Source organism: Staurois parvus, unplaced genomic scaffold (assembly GCF_062004578.1).
Source record: "Staurois parvus isolate SC_StPar_1 unplaced genomic scaffold, SC_StPar_1.0 ptg000505l, whole genome shotgun sequence".
Taxonomy (NCBI): Eukaryota; Metazoa; Chordata; class Amphibia; order Anura; family Ranidae; genus Staurois; species Staurois parvus.
In genome coordinates this window covers 711,897-739,758 of record NW_028318301.1, presented here as the reverse complement: position 1 = coordinate 739,758, position 27,862 = coordinate 711,897, and the positions used below count along the sequence as shown (strand labels likewise).

Sequence of the window (27,862 nt, the reverse complement as noted above, 5' to 3'; positions counted from 1 at the left end):
CAAAACCTTATACCGTATAGTCCATTTAGCAAGCAAAAAACATGATTATGGTGGGTGGTATCTAGAAAATAACATTGTGTGTCATATGTGCGCACCAGAAGTATATAAGAGAGCAAGCCCATTTTCATGCCTATACAGCAGTATATACAGTACACCAACACTGCACTTAGTGGCAAGGACACATGCAGCTTTCACACAGTTTCTGTTTCCAAAAGACAGAGGGGCACTTTAATAAGGTGGATAGAAATAATGATAATAATGGTGCACTCCTAATAGATGGGTACCAGTAGGCTAGCCAGGTACTCACCAATACTCACTGCAAGATCCACCTTCTAAGAGCTATATATCCGAACTTTACCCATCACAGAAGGCAATGTTACGTTGGACCTACAGGAAACTGATCCCCACATGCTGAAGTCCACTGCTCTGGACCTGTATACCACCCTTCCAAAAACTCTTATCGGTTATTACTGTGCAGGGTCCCTTGCATACAGAGTCCAGTGCTGACTGGTTGCAATACAGGCAATGCCTGTGACTTGTTCTCTTCCATTGATGTGTCCAGGTACCATTCTTCTGAGCATTTAAAGCTATAGACGTGATTCCCAATAACACCAATCCCCTGACTCCTGTTGGAATTGTTGAGAATATTGAAACATTGTATAGAGCTGCACAGAAGTAGCAGTCAACTTCAGACACTGGGAAAAAAACTGAGGTGCTTCCTGCATGAGAGGGGTTATATAGAGGAAGACTTCCTGTCTTTTTTACCAGCATTCAATCAACTGTAGGTGGAGCATAAACCTGTAAGTAAGGAATGATATGATGGTTCTGTGTCCTGTGATGTATGATAAAGAAAATTTTTGATGTATTGTCTAGGGCTAAAACAACTAATCAACATACGATTATGAAAATAGTTGTCAACTATTTTCATAATTGTTTATTTGGTAAGCCGATTAGTTGGCCTGCATACAGAATGCATTATTTGTTTACATATCAGAAAATACAGTACAATGCAGAACACATACAGCTCAGTACAACATTCATACATGTCAGTATACACAGTGCAGCACACATACAGCTCAGTACACCGCCCATACATGTCAGTAAGTGCCTGAGAATTTGTGAATGTGTGAGGAGCAATGCCTCATGGGGCATGTAGTTCTGGACAGGAGAAGAAAGTGAGTGATTCTAAAGGCAGAAGTTTTTTAACCTTGCTATAGGGGCATGCTATACTATACTTTGGAACTTGCTATGAGGCACTCTGAAGGCAGGAGGAGTCAGAAGTGCAGGTAGGGAACCCCAGAACAGGAGAATCAGGGCTGCTCTGTTTAAAACCAATGCACAGAGCAAGAGTAAGTATGACAAGTTGGTAGTTTATAAAAAATCCAAGGTTTACAATCATTGAAAGGGCTCTGTGCAGGGAATATCAACATTTGAACCCAGAGAAACTGGAGGCTGATAGACTGGAAGTTATATATAAGGCATTACAATTAAATATAAACTAAAATTTACCAGTGTTGTGCATTATATTTAAAATTATTATATCCATGCAGAAAAGTGTAAGCCTTTAGTACTACTTTGATATAAAAGGTTTATATCCCCCCACCTGCATGCAGCTTCATGTCTGACTCCCAGTTAAAATACCCTGTACATCATACCTTAGTATATATATATATATATATATGTGTGTGTGTGTTATATATTACTCTCACTGTTTCACAGTATAAATTAACCCCTTAGGCTACTTTCACACTAGCCTTGTGTGCAGGCGGCAGAGAGGCATTTGGTAAGCGTTTTTACCGCTTCCCAAACGCCTCTGCCAATTCTGCACATTACAGCACATGGTGCTGTTCTAATGGGAGCGTTTGCGTCGCGTTGCGTCACGGCAAAACAGACGCCTCTGGACGAGTCAGGAGGCTTTGAAGCCTCCTATTCTCGTCTATGGTGCCGCTCCGCAAACGCCCGGCGGTTGCGGGGCGTTTGCGGAGCGGTAACACCACTCAAACTGCATTATAGGCATTTGTGGGGCGTTATTAACGCTCGGCAAATGCCTAGCAACCGCCGCTAAACCGCGCATGCGGCGTTTGCGGAGCGTTTGCCGAGCGTTAATAACGCTCCGCAAACGCCGGACCAACGCTTGCCAAACGCTATAGGGGCGTTTGGCAAGCGTTGGCAAAACAGCCTAGTGTGAACGAGCCCTTAGAGTAGTGATTATCTGCTGTTTTTGTACTATAAAGAGCAATTTATTATTATTATTTTTTTTTTTACCCCATCATGACAGGTGATAAAAAAGCATGCTGCTGATGCTGGCCATACACGTATCAATTTTTGTACTTTTGATGAATTGCCAAATGTCGTTTGAAAATATCACTTGCTTTTTAACATTCAATTTTAAAATGAATGTAATTTCTGAATGAAAACCCACATGTGCTGTCTGAATATTTGTTCAACTGAGAAGAGTTTTCTATTTGCTCCTTCAAATTTTGCTATCACTGTGGTCAAAAACGAACATCAATTTGACCCAGGGGCGGACTGACCATTTGTGCACTCGGGTACTGCTCGAGGTCAGTAGGGGGCCCCATGAAATGCCCCTGGTACCTTTTTATAGGCTTTTTTAGGTGTGGTTTGAGTGTGGGCAAAGACACAGGGGCCCCATCATCCCCTACTGCCCGGGGGCCCCATGAGTTGTCAGTCCGCCCCTGATTTGACCCCACTAACAATTAGAAAATCGAACGAATGCTCTTAAAATGAAAATGTTCTAAGGAAAAATTTGTGTATAGCCAGAATAAGTGACAGCAGGCGCAGGTAGTTTGTACCCTCCCGGTAGACCCATCATAAGCGGTATTGGATCTCTATGTTCTCGAGTAAGACAATACATAGATTATTTCCTACAACCGCTAGTACGGAAAACACCATCTTATCTGAGAGACACTAAACAGGTGTTACAAGATATCCAAGGTCTCCATGTCGATGATGACACATTTTTAGTTACAGCTGACGTGGCTTCTTTGTACACGAGCATTGACCACACAGAAGGTATGCAAGCAGTAGATTTTTATCTTAATGAATCTACTCTGTCTTTTTTACATAAGAAGTTCATTCTTACCCTTTTGAATTTTGCTATGACCAGAAACTATTTTTGGTATGATAGGAATTTCTATTTACAAACTAGGGGCGTGGCTATGGGAGCGAAATTCGCTCCAAGCCTGGCAAACTTGTTCATGGCTAGATGGGAGGAGGACGTTATATACGCCAGAGACTGGCCAGAACTATACTTTTACAGGCGATATATTGACGATATACTGCTTATTTGGAAAGGGGATGAACAAACATTAGTTAATTTTTTCGGTACCCTTAATAATAATACCTTAAATATCAAATTAACTTTTGATTATAGTAAAACTAGTGTGAATTTCTTGGATTTGACATTAATAAACCAAGAAGGTACCATTATAACTTCTTCCTTTTTTAAAGGAACAGATCGTAACGGTTACATTCCCACTAGCAGTTGCCATCACCCGTTATGGCTTTCAAACATACCGAAAGGGCAATTCTTAAGGCTGAGAAGAAATTGTACCTCCGTTGATACCTTTTTTTCACAAGCATCTATATTAAAAAATAGGTTCTTGGAAAAGGGATACGACGAGATATGTCTTACTCGCACTATGCATGAGATAGGAAATATGGATAGAAATTCTTTGCTTGCTAATAATACCTCTCAAAAGTCACAAAAAATCTGTCCTTTTGTTACTACGTTTTCTAGACAATACAAGACTATTTTTAGAATTATTAATCAGAATTGGAAAATTCTGAAGGCGGATCCAGTGTTAACCAAAATCCTCCCTGATAGACCTGAGATCACCTCTAGAGCGCAATCTCTGAGAAATCTTATAGCCCCAAATATTATCGACCCCCCTAGAAATACTTCCTTTTTGAATAATACCACCGGTTTTTTCCCATGCAACAGGTGTATTATATGCACCTGTAATGGCAAAAGGAAAAAGAGGGTGGATAATTTTACATCGACTAGTACTAGCAGGACATTTAAAATTAATAACTTTATATCATGCCATAGTAAATATGAAGTGTATCTTTTGCAATGTCCGTGCAAAAAACAGTACATTGGGCGCACCATCAGAAAACTTAAGGACAGACTTCGTGAACATGTTAGCAACATTAAGAAGGGCTTTAAAGACCATTCTTTATCATTACACTACAGGACCCATCATAATAGGGACCCATCTTCATTACAGTTTGTAGGTATTGATATAGTACAAGCCCACTGGAGAGGCATAAACAAAAAAAGAGCAGTCTCGCAAATGGAAACAAAATGGATATTCCAGATGGACTGCATGCGCCCCAAGGGACTTAATATAGAATTGGATATCAATAGTTTTATTGATAACAGCTAATTGGGACTATTTAGACATCCTTCTATATGTATATTTAAATATGAACTCTTTGCCCTTGATTCTAATGTGTATTTTATTTTATTAAAATTATGAGGGTTTCCGTTTGCCATTATGATGATATATTCTTGACATTTAGGGGATTTTTAATATTTTATTAAATATTATATTATTTTAATATTTTGCATGCACTAATGACCCACGGGTCTATAGGTGTATGTTAAATTTTATAGCTGTACTAATTATATATATTGTTGATTCAATTATTACTGATTTTTATACATAAGGGTATTTAAGATGTACTTATATTTATGTGTGGCAGGTTGTATTTATTTGCCAATATGTATGCATGACCACCAGGTTTTTTACATGAATTTTTAATTTTAATTTTATTTTAATTTAATTTTATTTTTACGTAAATATATTTTCTATTCATATATGGGATCTATATACTTATATTACTATTGTCATGATAAATATGGGCGATATAATATGATTCTGGATCCATTAATTAAGATCCAATTTTGTCTTTGCCCACAGTTATATTACCTGTGTTGGATTCCACACAGGTGATCTATAATCTATGGATTGAATCATCCCTGGTGTTCATAGCATTTGAGTGAGTCATCCTTGGTGCTCACAGCATTTATTTCTGCTGTTTGTTTCTGTGCGCCCGATGATTGGGCGTTTGCGCATGCGCCATCGGGTCGGGCTACAATAGAATGGCGCCCGTCGCGCGGACATCCAGCATAGGGAAGATGGCGCATGTCGTACCGCGCATGCGCCATCGTCCGTATTTAAACACTGTCATTTGCGTCCACCACTGTAAGCTGCACCCCTATGAGTACGAGCCTTTGCTCGAAACGCGTCAGAGAAAGTTACAGCAGGTTGGACGCCTCACCGCCGGCGCCACGAGGGGCCCCGGTGGCCATCTTTGATTTGCATCTGGGTCAGTACTATTTTTGTATGTTGGATTTTCTGCTATCCTGTGCCTATAATAAAGATACCCAAGGATATTACACTATGTGGCCCTTTCTATTTATTTGAGTTCTGGTGAGAACCGGCCAAATCCACAGAAAAGCTGCACTTATCCGGGTACCAGGCCATGAGGGATAGGCTGACCAGATCTGACCAGACCAGGATGATGACACAGGAGGTCCAGTGATATTTGCACAAATGCTCATAAAGATTGCGTATCTGGTGAGTGCGCAGTCTTTATATTTTATCACCTGACGGTCCCTAGCATTGGACGTCTGAAGATCATCCTGGATCTTAAGAGCACTCCTCCATTGGACTGTTTCACTTCCCTCACTCCATAGCCACCATTCAGTGGCGTTATTAACACACAGTCACTATTATTATTATTGTGTATTATCGGTGGTTATTCATTATTGTTTTGCTAAGTTATATAGCGCTGCACCTCCCCCCTTTTTTATATTTGTATCAAGCTACCCGCCTATGACAAGGAAGTCTGTCACGCATAATATTATATCACAGTACTGTCTGGAAAATTGTAAAACAGCATTTCAGGTCTCATTTTCTTTGAATAAAAATTTGGATCTCTCAATCTGATGATACAGTATATTTACCACAGCATATGCTGTAGATATTCAAGAATAAATTGTCTTTTTTAAACCTTGCATATTAACTAAATTATACACCAAACATGTTTTGAGGTTTTTATTCTATTAATCGAAACAATCGGCCATCTAATTGATTATGAAAATAATTGTTAATTGCAGCCCTAGTATTGTCATATGTACTACATTACTTTGTCAGTGGAAAACACGAGGATATTTTAGGGTTGTATTTTTTTTCTTCACAGGACTTGCAGGATTTGCAAGATTGTGTGCTGGAGATCAGTATGAGGTAAATGTCTTTTGCCATGACAGTGCTCTTGTATATAACTAATATGAGTATTTGACAAATGATAACACTATGATATAATAGTGATCTTATTTCGAATACATTTCTGCAACGCATGCCAATTTAAAATACAATGCTCATTTGCCCATGTTTTAGCCAGTTAAATGGCCTCAACGTAAAGAAAATTAGCTGTTGATATGCTAAAAAATAATCTCATCTCTTAATTTTCCCTTGTAGTATGAAAACACAAATGCTTTCATTGGTATATTTACCAGAGCAAAAGTGATTAAATAAGGTTGACATTTACTTAACTGCTCCTATAGACATACCTTCCTGTATAATTGCTGACTATGACATCAGATATAACCAGAATAAAGATCCATAATCGGTGCAGCACAGTGGCTAAGTGGTTACCACTACCTGTGTGAAGTTTGCATGTTGGGCCTGTGTGAGTTTCTTCCAGGTACTCCAGTTTCCTCCCACACTCCAAAGACATGCTGGTAAGGTAATTGGATCTTGTCTAAACTGACCCTAGTATGTGTGAATGTGAGTTAGGGACCTTAGATTGTAAGCTCCTTGAGGGCAGGGTCTGATGTGAATGTACAATATACTGTAGATGTAAAGCACTGTGTAAATTGAAGGTGCTGTATAAGTACCTGTAATAAATCATGCATTCCACTGTTTCAGGTTTGTTAGCTATTGGGGGAGATCTACTAAAATGGGTGCACTCAGTATCTGGTGCAGCTGTGTTATGGTAGCCAATCAGCTTCTAACTTCAGCTTGTTCATTTAAGCTTGGCAACAAAACCTGGAAGCTGATTGGAGAGTGCAAAATCTGGTGCAGCTCTGCATAGAATCCAGTTTTAGTAAATAGCCCACATTGTCTTCTATTTGAAAGGAAATTGTACAGGGTTTTTGTGTATATTTTCTATACTATTGCATATATTGTATGTATGGAATTATTTAAAGGTATAGTTGTAGTTGATTGCTCAGTATTCTTCCAGAAAGACAAACCATCAAATGTGACTTAGTCAGTAAGCATCAAAGCAGATCTAATTATCCTCACAAGCTCTCTGTATATCCGAAGGCTGTAACCGTATATGCACGCAAAAGATAAAAAGAAACAGAGCACACTGGACAGAGAAAGGGGCATTGCCCTTAAACATGTCTGTACAATAAAGGAGTTATTTTACAGCTACTTTTGTATTGAATGGGTTTTTTGATGATATGCTCTGATCATATCACTTTTTTGTAAGTGCAGCTTTAAGCCCTGGTTCACACCAGTGCATCTTTGAAATTGCACTACGTCAGCTCCTCATTTTGATACCTTGTGGAGATTTAATATCTATAGCAAACTATGGCAGAGCAATAAAACTGGGATTTTTAGAAGACCAAATGTGTTCTCCATAGTACCTCAGGCTCTCAGCAAGGCATTGTAGCCATATTCTGCTTCAACCTCGGTATGCTTGATGGGAGCCATCAGCCAGGCCAGCAGTGGATAGCCTGCATCCCCTAGAACAACAAAGAAAAATACAATATACACATGTAAGCACAACATCTGTACACCTCCACCCCTTCCAAAAAAAAAGAAAAAAAAATATGTTCAGCAGGTAACCACCATGCAAAATGAACACTAAAACAAATCATAGTTTATTATGCCCACAGCATTGGTTTAAATTGTGCCCAGCCTTTTAAGGGTTAATTATAATCCTCCTGCTCAGCTCTCTCCCTGGCAGCTGTGGGGTTAAATCTGTGTGATGCCATTTGGCTCCTTTTCAGCTCTGTTGATGATGTCCTGTGAAAGCATGCCCCCCCCCCCCCTTGTTAGAGATAAGCACAAAGTGTCAGCAATGTCCCCCTGTGTAATGATTCCTGACAGTTGCTCAACTCCCTTCCACCCATAAATGTCGGCACCCTCTGTGCCTCAATTGCTGCCCAGTGTTTATGGGGTTGATTGTTTTTACAGTCTACTCAGGCTGGAGCTTAGGGCTCAGATACAGATTTTCATGTGCGTGCACTATTCAGTTGTGGTGCGTGCTACTAAGCCATGCTATTGCGATTGCCAGGTGCAGTGTACAGATGGGATGAGAGTCCTGTGATGTCATGACTCTGCCATCCGAGCTTCAGCCCCTAAACACGCTCATGGACTAGAGTTATTCAGAGGACTGTGATAGGCACAGGGATGAGAAGATTCAGGTAGATGTGCTTTTGATTTTTAAAGAAAATTTTGAACATGAGGTTTACAACCACTTTATACTTCAATATTTTTATTGAGAATTGGTTTACAGTGGTATGCATAGGAACAATAAAATTTTTGCCCACATGGCGAAATGGTGAGCATAAACAAAATAGTAGAACATATAACCATTTATATAAAAACCAGCATGCTCACCAGGTAGCAAACTTTCCAACAGACGATGGACAAGGGCAGTGCCAGAGAAATTAACCACCAATATAAAAACCCCAATTCAAAAGAAAAAAGTTAAGAATAGGGAGATCGAAAGAAAAGATCTAGGATAAGACGAGGAGAGAAGAAAAGAAAAAGGAAAAGACAAAACAAAAAAAAAGGGGGGGGGGGAGAGGGAGAAAATTAGAGTCAGCTGCGGCGTTATTAAGCAATGGAGATATATCTGATCCATGGTTCCCACGTCCCCTCAAATCTAGATTCATCATTATTGACAATGCTAGTTAACTTTTCAAGTCCCTTTCCCATTGAGTCATATAGGATAATTTAGTGAGAGGATCGACAAGGGAAGCATAGACAATGGACAAACGACCCCTCATCAACCCAGTTGCCCCACAGGAGACTTCTAAAGGAGTGAGTGTACAAGGTTTGCAATTAATTTAAGTTTGCTAGAGATAAATTAGATAATTTGATAATAGCAAAACAATTCTCCGGGAGGCATCTGGTACTGTGTCAGAAAATACTGGAGAGAACGAGGACGAAGTCCATCCAGGAAGTCTCCAATACGCAGCAAACCCTTATTCATCCACCATTGAAATACTGATGGTGACACACCAGGAATAAACTCAGGATTATAAAAAACTGAAGCTAATGGAATATGTGGGGAGAAGAAAGGTTTGCGAACCCGCCATCTGTCCCAAACCATCAACGAATAGGACAGCGTAGGACATAAAATAGCAGGACGTAAGCGACTGGGGAACCACATAAGAGCACCAAAAGCATAAGGATGGCAGGATAACACCTCAATGCCAACCCACTGGGGGACATAACCCATGGCTGTAGTACAAGTTAATTGTGCTATCTGAGCCGCATGAAAATAAGCTAGGAGATTAGGAAGTCCCAAACCGCCATGCTTCTTTAGGGAAAAGACTTGACCTGTTGACCCTAGGATGCTTTCCCCTCCAGATAAATGTAGAGACTGCAGCCTGTAATAGTATCAGTTCCCGTTTGGGAACCATGATCGGTAACGTCCTAAAGTAGTACAATAGGCGTGGTAAAAAAGTCATTTTAATAGAGTGGATTCTACAAAACCAGGAAAGTGGGAGATCCTGCCATTCTAGTAAATCAGATTTAAGTCGCTTGAAGAGCGGAAGATAATTGGTCTTGTATAAGGATGAAAAAGATTTTGTGAGGTGAATCCCCAGATAGGGGAGAGAACGAGGGGCCCACTGGAAATCAAAATTGTCCTGCAGGTAACGAACCTCCGAGTCAGGCAACTAAATATTTAAGGTAATTGTTTTAGAGGAATTAAGAGTAAGACCGGAAGCCTCTGAGAAACGATGAAACAGGTGAAGGAGACCGGGCAAAGAAGTGCGAGGATCAGATATGTACATAAGGACATCATCAGCAAATAGAGCGCATTTATGATCCCGCTGACCGCAGCGGATGCCCGAAATAGTGGGATCAGAACGAATGGCGATTGCAAGCGGTTCCATTGCCAGAGCGAATAATAGTGGAGAGAGGGGACAACCCTGTCTAGTACCACGCCCTATCAACAGGGAGGCTGATTTATAACCATGAATGGAAACTTGAGCCGAAGGATTAGAATAGAGGGCCTGTAGCAAGGTCGTAAAAGAAGGGCCAAACCCAAACCTATCTGACATCTGAAATAGGTAGTCCCACGATAGACCGTCAAACGCTTTATGAATATCCAGCGATAACAATAAAATTTCCCTCTGTGAAGATTTGTCCCAATTAGAATGTATGGCTGACAGCAAAGCTAAAGTCCGGCGAATTTGGTCTGATGTTTGTCGACCGCTGATAAATCCTGACTGATCATCATGAACATACAGTGCTAGGAATTTATGGAGGCATAAGGCCAAAATTTTAGTGAAAATCTTTAGATCACAATTAATTAATAGATGGGCTGGTAATTGGAAACTATAGAAACATCTTTGAGGGGTTTGGGGATGACACTATTGAATGCCTTATTTTTGTCAGGGGGTACCAGTCCCCCATCCCGAAACAGAACTCAAGAAGGAGTTGAAAGACGAAGAAGCACCTCCCTGAGGCGTACTATAAAGTTCAGTGTAAAAGAGTGAAATTTCCGAAGACTCTTTCCCGGATCTTGGGAAAAAGTGCCGTCGTCTAATCTGAGCTTGGGGAGGGCCGTTTGAGAATGTCTGGGAGTCAACTTGCGGGCCAATAAGGTACCAGGTCTATCCCTCCAAGTAAAAAATTCATGGTTAGACCATCGAAGTTGTTTATCAGCCGTGGTAGTAAGACAAAGATTTAGTTCCAGCCGGGCTTGATCCAATTTAAGCAACAAGTCCGGACTGGGATTTTGCTTATGTTGGGCAACCAAGTCAGAATATGCTTGAGTATTGGTGGCTAGAAGGTAATTTCGGGTTTTTTTAAGTCGTGAAGAGAGCTGAATAATAAACCCCCTAACTGAGGCCTTATGGACTGCCCAGTTAATGGCCGGGTTCGTATCCTCTGACTTAAGTTCAAAGTACGTTTGTAAGTGAGAGGAGATGTGCTGACAATAGGAAGAATTACCCAAAATAGATTCATTAAGGCGCCAACTATAAGCAGTCCTACCAAGCAGCCTGGATGACAATGTTATAGAAATCGGATCATGGTCGGACCAAGACGTGGAGAGGATTTTAGCAGTGAGGAGTCTAGGGAGTGAATGTGTATGAAGAAATATATGGTCAATGCGAGAATAACAATTATTAGCCCTAGAGTAATGGGAATAGTCTCGAGAGGTTGGGTTAGCCTCTCTCCAAGCATCAACAAAGTCAAACCGAACAATAGCTGGGACAATTTACGGCTCTGTCTAGAAGGAGGTTTGAGAACGATCCAAAATCTGATCTAAAGCTAAGTTAGAGTCACCACCCAGAATGACATTGCCTTCGAATTCGCTAGCCATAGAGGTCAATAGGGAATGGAAAAATTCCACCTGGTTGGTATTTGGAGTGTAGTAATTAAAAAAGTAATCAAGTGTCCCCCCAGGTGACCTTTCACGAGAAGATACCATCCCTCCTTGTGCTGGATAACTTTAGATTCGGTAAAGGAAAGACGGTGAGATAAGCAAAGGGCAACCCCCCGTTTCTTCTCTGAGGCATTAGCAAAATAACAGACAGAATAATCTTTATGTACGTATCGTGGAGTAAATGAAGGTGGGAAATGTGTCTCCTTCAGGGCAACTATGTCCGCCCCAAAAGAGCGGTATGATTTAAAGGCCTTTATGCGTTTGGAGGGGGAGTTGAGCCCCTGAACGTTATGAGAAAGTAGACGGATTGTTCCGCTATGAGACCGTAGGGAAGACATAATCGGCAATTAAAAAAATATAGAATGGGGACCCTCCGCACCTGGAGCATAAAAAGGGTCCAAAGGATCCAGATACGCTGACAGCTGACCCTGGGAGAGGAAAAAAAAAAAGAAGGGGAAAAAAGAGGGACAATAAAGAAAGGAGAGGAAGGAAGAAGAGACATTTGGAATAGAGAAATCCTCATGTCAAGCAACCGAAGGTGATATACAAACTTTTGTAACATAGGCAAATCACACCTGTAATAGCAGAGCAATAGCCCTGCAAAAGAATGGGTCTAGCGGGAGAAAACAACTCAGGGAAGAGTCTTCCAATCAGGGAGGGCGCATAGACGCTCGCTGGAACCAACAACAACCCACCAATAACATAACAATTAGTAGTTAAAAATGCCACCGATCCCTCTGATAAAGAAATCAGAATGTAGATAAGAGGTAACCCCAAGGCCCCTCCCCCCGCCAAACCTTCCACAACAGCAGAAAAGTAGTGGCCAATGTTCCCGAGGAACCACTGAGAGGCCCCCACCTAACCGTGGAAGAAAGAAAAAAAAACCACCCAAGGAGTCCCATGAAAAGCTCTAAAAAACTTAGGAGGTCTGCCTGGGTGATTTCCACGGCCCGCTCTTTTGGGGATTTGAAGCAGTCCACAAAGGTGAAAGCGACTGAGGTCGAGAAGCTGATCTTGCTGGGGAGTGAGATGTAGGACTCTTAGATATAATGCCCAATTTAAGTAACAATTGCTCGTCATCCTGGAATGTGGAGAACCCATAAGGCTTTCCATTAAGATTGAATTGTAGGCAAAAAGGGAAGGCCCAGCGATACCGGATACCCTTCTGCACAAAATGAGAAAGTAGAGGCTTAAAGGATCGCTGTTTCTGGATGGTAGTCGTAGAAACATCAGTGGAAATTTGTATCTTATGACCTTCAAAATCCAGATCCGGAGTCTCTCTGCTATACTTCATTACCGCTTCCTTGACCTGGAAAAAATGAGGCTTTAAGATGATATCTCTAGGAGGCCCGCCTTGTCTAGGGGGAATCAGCGCTCTGTGGATACGATCGATTTCAGAATTGAGATCATCGAAATCGGGTATTGCAGACCGCATGAGGGTGCGCAGCTAGTGAGATCTTTAACCGATTCAGGGAGACCTCAATGAGGAAAGTGCCTAGCCCGATTCTTCAAATCATCAATTTTAGAGTAAGCCTCCTCCAAGCGATCTTGCAAGTCGGTAATCATATTAGAGTTTTGGGAAACTCTATGAACTGTCGTATCAACTTTAGCCTCAATACTGTCTAGGCGTTGGCCCAAATCCTGAAAATCCTGTTTGAGGTCGGCCGCCAATTTTCAAGTAGCTCTATCCAGTTCGCGTTGCAGTAAATCAGTGAACCGAGCTATTAAGGTTGCATCTAGAGATGAGCGAATCGAAGTAGGCGAAGTGGAATTCGTTTCGAATATTAGAAAATTTTTTCCTAAAATGGCGGCGACATGTGCGGCGACGGAGCGGGGATGTCTGGGAAGGCGCGCTGACCCATAATGCATTCATTCATGACATGTGATCGCATTAGCCAATCAGCAGCCAGCCAGCCAGCACTGTGTAATGGTCGAGCTATAAATGGCGGCCATTTTAGAATTCTCCATTTGCCTCCAGTCATTCAACAGAGGCAGACCTGGCTGTATTCAGGGAGAGAGTTAGGGACACAGAAACGTTACTTAGGGACATAGAAACGTTAGTTAGGGACACAGAAACGTTACTTAGGGCCACAGAAACGTTACTTAGGGACACAGAAACGTTACTTAGGGACACAGAAACGTTACTTAGGGACACAGAAACGTTACTTAGGGCCACAGAATCGTTACTTAGGGCCACAGAAACGTTACTTAGGGCCACAGAAACGTTACTTAGGGCCACAGAAACGTTACTTAGGGCCACAGAATCGTTACTTAGGGCAACAGAAACGTTACTTAGGGCCACAGAAACGTTACTTAGGGCCACAGAATTGTTACTTAGGGACAGACACAGAAACGTTACTGAGGGACACAGAATTGTTACTGAGGGCAACAGAACTGTTACTTAGGGCCACAGAAACGTTACTTAGGGCCACAGAATTGTTACTTAGGGCCACAGAAACATTACTTAGGGCCACAGAATTGTTACTTAGGGACAGACACAGAATTGTTACTGAGGGACACAGATTTGTTACTGAGGGCCACAGAACCGTTACTTAGGGCCACAGAAACGTTACTTAGGGACACAGAATTGTTACTCAGGGACAGACACAGAATTGTTACTGAGGGACACAGAATTGTTACTGAGGGCCACAGAACTGTTACTTAGGGCCACAGAAACGTTACTTAGGGCCACAGAAACGTTACTTAGGGCCACAGAATCATTACTTAGGGCCACAGAATCGTTACTTAGGGCCACAGAAACGTTACTTAGGGCCACAGAATTGTTACTTAGGGACAGACACAGAATTGTTACTGAGGGACACAGAATTGTTACTGAGGGCCACAGAACTGTTACTTAGGGCCACAGAAACGTTACTTAGGGCCACAGAATTGTTACTTAGGGACAGACACAGAATTGTTACTGAGGGACACAGAATTGTTACTGAGGGACACAGATTTGTTACTGAGGGCCACAGAACCGTTACTTAGGGCCACAGAAACGTTACTTAGGGACACAGAATTGTTACTCAGGGACAGACACAGAATTGTTACTAAGGGACACAGAATTGTTACTGAGGGCCACAAAACCGTTACTTAGGGCCACAGAAACGTTACTTAGGGACACAGAATTGTTACTCAGGGACAGACACAGAATTGTTACTGAGGGACACAGAATTGTTACTGAGGGCCACAGAACTGTTACTTAGGGCCACAGAAACGTTACTTAGGGCCACAGAAACGTTACTTAGGGCTACAGAAACGTTACTTAGGGCCACAGAAACGTTACTTAGGGCCACAGAATCGTTACTTAGGGCCACAGAAACGTTACTTAGGGCTACAGAAACGTTACTTAGGGCCACAGAATTGTTACTTAGGGACAGACACAGAATTGTTACTGAGGGACACAGATTTGTTACTGAGGGCCACAGAACCGTTACTTAGGGCCACAGAAACGTTACTTAGGGACACAGAATTGTTACTCAGGGACAAACACAGAATTGTTACTGAGGGACACAGAATTGTTACTGAGGGCAACAGAACTGTTACTTAGGGCCACAGAAACGTTACTTAGGGACACCGAATTGTTACTCAGGGACAGACACAGAATTGTTACTGAGGGACACAGAATTGTTACTGAGGGCCACAGAACTGTTACTTAGGGCCACAGAAACGTTACTTAGGGCCACAGAAACGTTACTTAGGGCTACAGAAACGTTACTTAGGGCCACAGAATCGTTACTTAGGGCCACAGAATCGTTACTTAGGGCCACAGAAACGTTACTTAGGGCCACAGAAACGTTACTTAGGGCCACAGAATTGTTACTCAGGGACAGACACAGAATTGTTACTGAGGGACACAGATTTGTTACTGAGGGCCACAGAACCGTTACTTAGGGCCACAGAAACGTTACTTAGGGACACAGAATTGTTACTCAGGGACAGACACAGAATTGTTACTGAGGGACACAGAATTGTTACTGAGGGCCACAGAACTGTTACTTAGGGCCACAGAAACGTTACTTAGGGCCACAGAAACGTTACTTAGGGCTACAGAAACGTTACTTAGGGCCACAGAATCGTTACTTAGGGCCACAGAATCGTTACTTAGGGCCACAGAAACGTTACTTAGGGCCACAGAATTGTTACTTAGGGACAGACACAGAATTGTTACTGAGGGACACAGATTTGTTACTGAGGGCCACAGAACCGTTACTTAGGGCTACAGAAACGTTACTTAGGGACACAGAATTGTTACTCAGGGACAGACACAGAATTGTTACTTAGGGACACAGAATTGTTACTCAGGGACAGACACAGAATTGTTTCTGAGGGATACAGAATTGTTACTGAGCGACACAGAATTGTTACTCAGGGACAGACACAGATTTGTTACTCAGGGACAGACACAGAATTGTTACTGAGGGACACAGAATTGTTACTGAGGGACACAGAATTGTTACTGAGGGACACAGAATTGTTACTCAGGGACACAGAATTGTTACTGAGGGACACAGAATTGTTACTCAGGGACAGACACAGAATTGTTACTCAGGGACAGACACAGAATTGTTACTGAGGGACACAGAATTGTTACTCAGTGACAGACACAGAATTGTTACTCAGGGACAGACACAGAATTGTTACTGAGGGACACAGAATTGTTACTGAGGGACACAGAATTGTTACTCAGGGACACAGAATTGTTACTCAGGGACAGACACAGAATTGTTACTCAGGGACAGACACAGAATTGTTACTGAGGGACACAGAATTGTTACTGAGGGACACAGACTTGTTACTGAGGGACACAGAATTGTTACTCAGCGACAGACACAGAATTGTTATTCAGGGACAGACACAGAATTGTTACTGAGGGACACAGAATTGTTACTCAGGGACACAGAATTGTTACTGAGGGACACAGAATTGTTACTGAGGGACACAGAATTGTTACTGAGGGACACAGAATTGTTACTCAGGGACACAGAATTGTTACTGAGGGACACAGAATTGTTACTGAGGGACACAGAATTGTTACTCAGGGACAGACACAGAATTGTTACTCAGGGACAGACACAGAATTGTTACTCAGGGACAGACACAGAATTGTTACTGAGGGACACAGAATTGTTACTGAGGGACACAGATTTGTTACTGAGGGCCACAGAAACGTTACTTAGGGACACAGAATTGTTACTCAGGGACAGACACAGAATTGTTACTCAGGGACAGACACAGAATTGTTACTGAGGGACACAGAATTGTTACTGAGGGACACAGAATTGTTACTGAGGGACACAGAATTGTTACTCAGCGACAGACACAGAATTGTTACTCAGGGACAGACACAGAATTGTTACTGAGGGACACAGAATTGTTACTGAGGGACACAGAATTGTTACTGAGGGACACAGATTTGTTACTGAGGGACACAGAATTGTTACTCAGGGACACAGAATTGTTACTGAGGGACACAGAATTGTTACCGAGGGACACAGAATTGTTACTCAGGGACAGACACAGAATTGTTACTCAGGGACAGACACAGAATTGTTACTGAGGGACACAGAATTGTTACTGAGGGACACAGATTTGTTACTGAGGGCCACAGAACCGTTACTTAGGGCCACAGAAATGTTACTTAGGGACACAGAATTGTTACTCAGGGACAGACACAGAATTGTTACTCAGGGACAGACACAGAATTGTTACTGAGGGACACAGAATTCTTACTGAGGGACACAGAATTCTTACTGAGGGACACACAATTGTTACTGAGGGACACACAATTGTTACTGAGGGACACAGAATTGTTAATGAGGGACAGACACAGAATTGTTACTCACGGACAGACACAGAATTGTTACTGAGGGACACAGAATTGTTACTGAGGGACACAGAATTGTTACTCAGGGACACAGAATTGTTACTCAGGGACACAGAATTGTTACTCAGGGACAGACACAGAATTGTTACTCAGGGACAGACACAGAATTGTTACTGAGGGACACAGAATTGTTACTCAGGGACACAGAATTGTTACTGAGGGACACAGAATTGTTACTGAGGGACACAGAATTGTTACTCAGGGACAGACACAGAATTGTTACTCAGGGACAGACACATAATTGTTACTGAGGGACACAGAATTGTTACTGAGGGACACAGAATTGTTACTCAGCGACAGACACAGAATTGTTACTCAGGGACAGACACAGAATTGTTACTGAGGGACACAGAATTGTTACTCAGGGACACAGAATTGTTACTCAGGGACACAGAATTGTTACTGAGGGACACAGAATTGTTACTGAGGGACACAGAATTGTTACTCAGGGACACAGAATTGTTACTCAGGGACAGACACAGAATTGTTACTCAGGGACACAGAATCGTTTAATTAAAGAGTATGTCAGACAACATGCATAGGAGGGGCAGAGGAGGCAATGTTTTAGGAGCGAGCAGACGTGGCAGCAGAGGAAGGGGTCGAGGCAGCACTAGTCGCAGCCAGAGGCCAGTGCTCCCGGTGTCATCCAGCGGTCGTGTCTCCACCGACAACCCTGCCGTCATCGATTGGTTGGCTCGGTCGTCTTCCTCTTCCCAGGTCACCTCTGACACCTACAGCCAACGGTCGGTGGGTACGTCAGACACAACCGTTAGTTGGCATGGCCCGGGAGCAAGCCCACTGAAATCACGTGTCCTCGACCTGCCCCTGTCCTTTGGTGTTCCCTCACCAAGCGAAGTATCGTATGCTGTGGGATCAGCCCCACTGTACAGTGAGGAAGAGCTAACAGAGGGCGGTCAGGAACGGGGGGAGACATCCGCCTCTTCAGCAGCCAGGCGAAGAAGTAGTGGCGAGGAGAGTGGCTCGGTAGCCGGTCTAGAGACAGGTCTGTCTCCTGACCCACATGCAGCCGAGGGGGCTAGTAGTGAGGCGGAGACCCTAATTGATGATGATGAGGCTGATCGCACTTGGCAGCCTCGTCGTCATCAGGCTATTGCTTCCGCATTATCAGGAGAAGAGGGTGGCAGCTTGGCAGCGAGCAAAACAGTCGGTGGGTTGCCCAGGAGGCAGCAGGGTCGCAGCAGTGTCAGTGGAGGCAAACGGCCACGGAGTACAGCACCAGCTCCACTGCAGCCTACCACCACGGCCAGTAGTGGTGCCGGTGTGCATGGAGGAAGCAGCAGTCAGCCAGTGAGGAGTATCGGGGGCAAAGTTTCCTACTCGGCGGTGTGGCAATTTTTTGTCAAGCCGCCCGAGGAAGTAAACGTAGCCGTATGTCGACTATGTGGCCAGAAAGTCAAGCGTGGCCAGGGGGCCCATGTTGGGACTACAGCGTTGCGGCAGCATATGCAGCGTCGCCATTTGGTGGCCTGGGAAAACCGTGATAAAGATACGGCGGTTCTGCCTGCCCCAGCCCCCGCTCCATCACCCGCTCCGTTACTTGCTCCGTCACCCGACGTCAATCGCCCTCTATCAGCCAGTCAAGGCTTCAACACCTCTGCTGAGGGGAGTTGTCGCTCGTTGGCATCTTCCGCGCGTTCTGATGCTCCTTCTCCTGCTACTCCTCTTCACGGATTCCGTCAGCAGTCTTTCTTGGAATCTGTTTCCAAGAGACAACAGTTTGCGAGCACGCACCCGACGGTGCAAAAGCTGAACGTCCTCCTGTCCAAGTTGCTGGTGCTGCAGTCCCTCCCTTTCCAAGTGGTAGACTCAGCACCTTTCCGAGAAATGATGGCTTGTGCCGCGCCGCGATGGAGAGTGCCAAGCCGTCATTTCTTCGCCAAAAAGGCAGTGCCAGCCCTGCATTCACATGTAGAAGAGATGGTGGGCCAGTCTTTGAGCATGTCGGTCTCTGCCAAAGTGCACGGCAGCGCCGACGTGTGGAGCTGTAACTACGGTCAGGGACAGTACATGTCATTTACGGCCCACTGGGTGAACGTGGTGCCGTCACAGCCGCACCAGCAACTTGGACAGGTCACGCCGCTTTTGCCTCCACGTTTGCACGTCCTTGGTCCGGCAAAGATGTCCGCCTCTACCACCTCTTCTTCCGCCGTGTCCTCAGCCGCCACCCCCGTGCCAAGTCCCATTACCCGACCGGCATATCACATGTGCAGGGCGCAACGGTGTCACGCTGTGCTGCACCTGGTATGCCTTGGCAAACGTAGTCACACAGGGGAGGAACTTCTCAGTGTAATGAACAGAGAAATCGACAGATGGCTGTCTCCGCGCAAACTGAAAATCGGAACCATGTTGACCGACAACGGAAAGAACATGGTGTCTGCTCTGCGTCAAGGAAGGTTGTGCCATGCGCCATGCATGGCTCACGTGTTCAATCTGGTTGTCAAGCGGATCCTAAAATCCACCATCCCACTGCAAGACATCCTTAAAATGTCACGTAAACTTTGCATGCATTTCAGCTATTCCTACACCGCAAAGCATACCCTCCTTGAGCTGCAGCGGCAGAACGGAATTCCACAGCATCGCCTGATCTGCGACGTTGCAACAAGGTGGAATTCAACCCTACACATGTTAGACCGCCTTTACGAACAGCGAAAGGCCATCACCGATTTCCTGATGTTACAAGCGGATAAAGGTACTCCCCTGTGTAACTTCGATGTCAGCCATTGGCAGCTCATGCGTGACACCTGCCGCTTGCTCAGGCCCTTTGAGGAGGCCACGCTATTCGTGAGTCGGCAGGACTATGGGATGAACGACGTCATTCCTCTGTTGCACATCCTGGAACAAATGCTGTTAACAATGGCTGGTCAGGGTGCGGTAGACATGGCGCACAGATCTCAACGCCACATGACCCCTGTGGGGGCAGGACAGGAAGAAGAGGAGGAGGTAGAGGAGGACATTTGTGCTCAGGAAATATTGAGTGAAATGGGTGGTTTTTCCACTCAGCGGACAGGAGTGGAGGAGCAGGAGCATCTGGTAGAGGAGGAGGAGGAGGAGACAGAGGACCCAGACGCACCGTGGCAGTATGCTGTGGAGATGGAGGCAGGGAGTCCCTCGCATTCCTTGGCAAAATGGCCCATAGCATGCTCGGTTGCTTGCGTAGCGACAGCCGAATAATAATCATCAGACAGAGGGATGACTTTTGGCTGTCCACCTTGTTGGACCCTCGCTACCGTTCAAAAATGGTGGCCTTTTTCACACCTGCTGAGAGGGAGGCCAAAATAACGTACTATAAAAACCACCTATGTAGTCAGTTGGTCTCTGCCTTTCTGCGCCAACGTCCATCCTCAGACACTGTGGGCCCTGTGCGCTCGCGTTCCGCTGCCATGGCAGCAGGGGAGGGGTGGGGTGGTAGGAGCAGTGGCAGCTCCACCAGCAGCGGCTGCCTCAGTCTGCAGTCGATGATGAGTAGCTTTCTTCACCAGCGCAGTGAGGAAACTACTAACCAGCCGCAGCAGCAGCATCAGGTGGACCTGGAGCAGGACCTCAAACAACAGGCTTGGGCCTACTTGGACAGCACCCTGCCAACCGAGGTAGACAATCCCCTTGACTACTGGGCAACGAAACTTGACCTTTGGCCCCAACTAGCTGAATTTGCCCTTGAAAGGCTGTCATGCCTGGCCAGTAGCGTGGCATCGGAGCGCGTGTTTAGTGCGGCAGGAGGTATTGTAACACGACTGTCCACCCAAAGTGTGGAGAGACTCACGTTTGTGAAAATGAATCAGGCGTGGATTAGTCTGGATTTCAAACCACCAGTTCCTGACACAACTGACTAAATCCGCCATGAATCATGCCCCAAACATGTGCCACTTTCAGGTCTCCTCACACTGCTGGTGTGTTCCATTTTTTGTCATAGGGTGCTGGCAGATTACGGGCCTCCCATAGCTGCTGCCAGGCCCCTAATCTGCCATGGGCCCCTATACCGCCTCCTCATGCTGCTGCCAGGTCCAGAGTCTCTCATGGGTCCCTGTACGGCCTCCCATTGCTGCTGTCTCCATCGCCACACTCTGCCATGTGCCACTTTCAGGTCTCCTCACACACTGCTGGTGTGTTCCATTTTTTGTCATAGGGTGCTGGCAGATTACGGGCCTCCCATAGCTGCTGCCAGGCCCCTAATCTGCCATGGGCCCCTGTACCGCCTCCTCATGCTGCTGCCAGGTCCACAGTGTCTCATGCCATGTGCCACTTTCAGGTCTCCTCACACTGCTGGTGTGTTCCATTTTTTGTCATAGGGTGCTGGCAGAATACTGGCCTCCCATAGCTGCTGCCAGGCCCCTAATCTGCCATGGGCCCCTATACCGCCTCCTCATGCTGCTGCCAGGTCCAGAGTCTCTCATGGGTCCCTGTACGGCCTCCCATTGCTGCTGTCTCCATCGCCACACTCTGCCATGTGCCACTTTCAGGTCTCCTCACACACTGCTGGTGTGTTCCATTTTTTGTCATAGGGTGCTGGCAGATTACGGGCCTCCCATAGCTGCTGCCAGGCCCCTAATCTGCCATGGGCCCCTATACCGCCTCCTCATGCTGCTGCCAGGTCCAGAGTCTCTCATGGGTCCCTGTACGGCCTCCCATTGCTGCTGTCTCCATCGCCACACTCTGCCATGTGCCACTTTCAGGTCTCCTCACACACTGCTGGTGTGTACCATTTTTTGTCATAGGGTGCTGGCAGATTACGGGCCTCCCATAGCTGCTGCCAGGCCCCTAATCTGCCATGGGCCCCTATACCGCCTCCTCATGCTGCTGCCAGGTCCAGAGTCTCTCATGGGTCCCTGTACGGCCTCCCATTGCTGCTGTCTCCATCGCCACACTCTGCCATGTGCCACTTTCAGGTCTCCTCACACTGCTGGTGTGTTCCATTTTTTGTCATAGGGTGCTGGCAGATTACGGGCCTCCCATAGCTGCTTCCAGGCCCCTAATCTGCCTTTGGTCCATATACCGCCTCCTCATGCTGCTGCCAGGTCCAGAGTCTCTCATGGGTCCCTGTACGGCCTCCCATTGCTGCTGTCTCCATCGCCACACTCTGCCATGTGCCACTTTCAGGTCTCCTCACACTGCTGGTGTGTTCCATTTTTTGTCATAGGGTGCTGGCAGATTACGGGCCTCCCATAGCTGCTGCCAGGCCCCTAATCTGCCTTTGGTCCCTATACCGCCTCCTCATGCTGCTGCCAGGTCCAGAGTCTCTCATGGGTCCCTGTACGGCCTCCCATTGCAGCTGTCTCCATCGCCACACTCTGCCATGTGCCACTTTCAGGTCTCCTCACACTGCTGGTGGGTTCCATTTTTTGTCATAGGGTGCTGGCAGATTACGGGCCTCCCATAGCTGCTGCCAGGCCCCTAATCTGCCATGTGCCCCTATACCGCCTCCTCATGCTGCTGCCAGGTCCAGAGTCTCTCATGGGTCCCTGTACGGCCTCCCATTGCTGCTGTCTCCATCGCCACACTCTGCCATGTGCCACTTTCAGGTCTCCTCACACTGCTGGTGTGTTCCATTTTTTTTCATAGGGTGCTGGCAGATTACGGGCCTCCCATAGCTGCTGCCAGGCCCCTAATCTGCCATGGGCCCATATACCGCCTCCTCATGCTTCTGCCAGGTCCAGAGTCTCTCATGGGTCCCTGTACGGCCTCCCATTGCTGCTGTCTCCATCGCCACACTCTGCCATGTGCCACTTTCAGGTCTCCTCACACACTGCTGGTGTGTTCCATTTTTTGTCATTGGGTGCTGGCAGATTACGGGCCTCCCATAGCTGCTGCCAGGCCCCTAATCTGCCATGGGCCCCTGTACCGCCTCCTCATGCTGCTGCCAGGTCCACAGTGTCTCATGCCATGTGCCACTTTCAGGTCTCCTCACACTGCTGGTGTGTTCCATTTTTTGTCATAGGGTGCTGGCAGATTACGGGCCTCCCATAGCTGCTGCCAGGCCCCTAATCTGCCATGGGCCCCTATACCGCCTCCTCATGCTGCTGCCAGGTCCAGAGTCTCTCATGGGTCCCTGTACGGCCTCCCATTGCTGCTGTCTCCATCGCCACACTCTGCCATGTGCCACTTTCAGGTCTCCTGACACTGCTGGTGTGTTCCATTTTTTGTCATAGGGTGCTGGCAGATTACGGGCCTCCCATAGCTGCTGCCAGGCCCCTAATCTGCCATGGGCCCCTATACCGCCTCCTCATGCTGCTGCCAGGTCCAGAGTCTCTCATGGGTCCCTGTACGGCCTCCCATTGCTGCTGTCTCCATCGCCACACTCTGCCATGTGCCACTTTCAGGTCTCCTCACACACTGCTGGTGTGTTCCATTTTTTGTCATAGGGTGCTGGCAGATTACGGGCCTCCCATAGCTGCTACCAGGCCCCTAATCTGCCATGGGCCCCTGTACCGCCTCCTCATGCTGCTGCCAGGTCCACAGTGTCTCATGCCATGTGCCACTTTCAGGTCTCCTCACACTGCTGGTGTGTTCCATTTTTTGTCATAGGGTGCTGGCAGATTACGGGCCTCCCATAGCTGCTGCCAGGCCCCTAATCTGCCATGGGCCCCTATACCGCCTCCTCATGCTGCTGCCAGGTCCAGAGTCTCTCATGGGTCCCTGTACGGCCTCCCATTGCTGCTGTCTCCATCGCCACACTCTGCCATGTGCCACTTTCAGGTCTCCTCACACACTGCTGGTGTGTTCCATTTTTTGTCATAGGGTGCTGGCAGATTACGGGCCTCCCATAGCTGCTACCAGGCCCCTAATCTGCCATGGGCCCCTGTACCGCCTCCTCATGCTGCTGCCAGGTCCACAGTGTCTCATGCCATGTGCCACTTTCAGGTCTCCTCACACTGCTGGTGTGTTCCATTTTTTGTCATAGGGTGCTGGCAGATTACGGGCCTCCCATAGCTGCTGCCAGGCCCCTAATCTGCCATGGGCCCCTATACTGCCTCCTCATGCTGCTGCCAGGTCCAGAGTCTCTCATGGGTCCCTGTACGGCCTCCCATTGCTGCTGTCTCCATCGCCACACTCTGCCATGTGCCACTTTCAGGTCTCCTCACACTGCTGGTGTGTTCCATTTTTTGTCATAGGGTGCTGGCAGATTACGGGCCTCCCATAGCTGCTGCCAGGCCCCTAATCTGCCATGGGCCCCTATACCGCCTCCTCATGCTGCTGCCAGGTCCAGAGTCTCTCATGGGTCCCTGTACGGCCTCCCATTGCTGCTGTCTCCATCGCCACACTCTGCCATGTGCCACTTTCAGGTCTCCTCACACACTGCTGGTGTGTTCCATTTTTTGTCATAGGGTGCTGGCAGATTACGGGCCTCCCATAGCTGCTGCCAGGCCCCTAATCTGCCATGGGCCCCTGTACCGCCTCCTCATGCTGCTGCCAGGTCCACAGTGTCTCATGCCATGTGCCACTTTCAGGTCTCCTCACACTGCTGGTGTGTTCCATTTTTTGTCATAGGGTGCTGGCAGATTACGGGCCTCCCATAGCTGCTGCCAGGCCCCTAATCTGCCATGGGCCCCTATACCGCCTCCTCATGCTGCTGCCAGGTCCAGAATCTCTCATGGGTCCCTGTACGGCCTCCCATTGCTGCTGTCTCCATCGCCACACTCTGCCATGTGCCACTTTCAGGTCTCCTCACACACTGCTGGTGTGTTCCATTTTTTGTCATAGGGTGCTGGCAGATTACGGGCCTCCCATAGCTGCTGCCAGGCCCCTAATCTGCCATGGGCCCCTGTACCACCTCCTCATGCTGCTGCCAGGTCCACAGTGTCTCATTCCATGTGCCACTTTCAGGTCTCCTCACACTGCTGGTGTGTTCCATTTTTTGTCATAGGGTGCTGGCAGATTACGGGCCTCCCATAGCTGCTTCCAGGCCCCTAATCTGCCATGGGCCCCTATACCGCCTCCTCATGCTGCTGCCAGGTGCAGAGTCTCTCATGGGTCCCTGTACGGCCTCCCATTGCTGCTGTCTCCATCGCCACACTCTGCCATGTGCCACTTTCAGGTCTCCTCACACTGCTGGTGTGTTACATTTTTTGTCATAGGGTGCTGGCAGATTACGGGCCTCCCATTGCTGCTGCCAGGCCCGTAATCTGCCATGGGCCCCCGTACCGACTCCTCATGCTGTGAAGTTGCAACAAGGTGGAATTCAACCCTACATATGTTAGACCGCCTTTACGAACAGCGAAAGGCCATCACAGATTTCCTGATGTTACAAGCGGATAAAGGTACTCCCTGTGTAACTTAGATGTCAGCCATTGGCAGCTCATGCGTGACACCTGCGCTTGCTCAGGCCCTTTGAGGAGGCCACGCTATTCGTGAGTCGGCAGGACTATGGGATGAACGACGTCATTCCTCTGTTGCACGTCCTGGAACAAATGCTGTTAACAATGGCTGGTCAGGGTGCGGTAGACGTGGCGCACAGATCTCAACGCCACATGACCCCTGTGGGGGCAGGACAGGAAGAAGAGGAGGAGGTAGAGGAGGACATTGGTGCTCAGGAATTATTGAGTGAAATGGGTGGTTTTTCCACTCAGCGGACAGGAGTGGAGGAGCAGGAGCATCTGGTAGAGGAGGAGGAGGAGGAGACAGAGGACCCAGACGCACCGTGGCAGTATGCTGTGGAGATGGAGGCAGGGAGTCCCTCACATTCCTTGGCACAAATGGCCCATAGCATGCTCGCTTGCTTGCGTAGCGACAGCAGAATAATAACCATCAGACAGAGGGATGACTTTTGGCTGTCCACCTTGTTGGACCCTCGCTACCGTTCAAAAATGGTGGCCTTTTTCACACCTGCTGAGAGGGAGGCCAAAATAACGTACTATAAAAACCACCTATGTAGTCAGCTGGTCTCTGCCTTTCTGCGCCAACGTCCATCCTCAGACACTGTGGGCCCTGTGCGCTCGCGTTCCGCTGCCATGGCAGCAGGGGAGGGGTGGGGTGGTAGGAGCAGTGGCAGCTCCACCAGCAGCAGCTGCCTCAGTCTGCAGTCGATGATGAGTAGCTTTCTTCACCAGCGCAGTGAGGAAACTACTAACCAGCCGCAGCAGCAGCAGCATCAGGTGGACCTGGAGCAGGACCTCAAACAACAGGCTTAGGCCTACTTGGACAGCACCCTGCCAAGCGAGGTAGACAACCCCCTTGACTACTGGGCAACGAAACTTGACCTTTGGCCCCAACTAGCTGAATTTGCCCTTGAAAGGCTGTCATGCCCGGCCAGTAGCGTGGCATCGGAGCGCGTGTTTTGTGCGGCAGGAGGTATTGTAACTCCGCGGAGGACACGACTGTCCACCCAAAGTGTGGAGAGACTCATGTTTGTGAAAATGAATCAGGCGTGGATTAGTCTGGATTTCAAACCACCAGTTCCTGACACAACTGACTAAATCCGCCATGAATCATGCCCCAAACATGTGCCACTTTCAGGTCTCCTCACACTGCTGGTGTGTTCCATTTTTTGTCATAGGGTGCTGGCAGATTACGGGCCTCCCATTGCTGCTGCCAGGCCCGTAATCTGCCATGGGCCCCTGTACCGCCTCCTCATGCTGCTGCCAGGTCCAGACTGTGTCATGGGTCCCTGTACGGCCTCCCATTGCTGCTGTCTCCATCGCCACACTCTGCCATGTGCCACTTTCAGGTCTCCTCACACACTGCTGGTGTGTTCCATTTTTTGTCATAGGGTGCTGGCAGATTACGGGCCTCCCATAGCTGCTGCCAGGCCCCTAATCTGCCATGGGCCCCTGTACCGCCTCCTCATGCTGCTGCCAGGTCCACAGTGTCTCATGCCATGTGCCACTTTCAGGTCTCCTCACACTGCTGTTGTGTTCCATTTTTTGTCATAGGGTGCTGGCAGATTACGGGCCTCCCATTGCTGCTGATAGGCCCGTAATCTGCCATGGGCCCCTGTACCGCCTCCTCATGCTGCTGCCAGGTCCAGAGTCTCTCATGGGTCCCTGTACGGCCTCCCATTGCTGCTGTCTCCATCGCCACACTCTGCCATGTGCAACTTTCAGGTCTCCTCACACACTGCTGGTGTGTTCCATTTTTTGTCATAGGGTGCTGGCAGATTACGGGCCTCCCATAGCTGCTGCCAGGCCCCTAATCTGCCATGGGCCCCTGTACCGCCTCCTCATGCTGCTGCCAGGTCCACAGTGTCTCATGCCATGTGCCACTTTCAGGTCTCCTCACACTGCTGTTGTGTTCCATTTTTTGTCATAGGGTGCTGGCAGATTACGGGCCTCCCATTGCTGCTGCCAGGCCCGT

General features: G+C 47.1%; 1 protein-coding gene across 2 annotated transcripts in view; it reads left to right on the top strand.

Annotated features, from left to right (window-relative positions):
* Positions 1–27,862, top strand: part of LOC149451927 (rho family-interacting cell polarization regulator 1-like) — a 1,274,165-nt gene that overhangs the window by 857,925 nt on the left and 388,378 nt on the right. For both annotated transcript variants that reach the window (XM_089689951.1, XM_089689952.1), the window contains exon 9: positions 6,232–6,275. In XM_089689951.1, the coding sequence (XP_089546077.1) occupies positions 6,232–6,275 (44 nt within the window). The remainder of the gene's footprint in view (positions 1–6,231; positions 6,276–27,862) is intronic.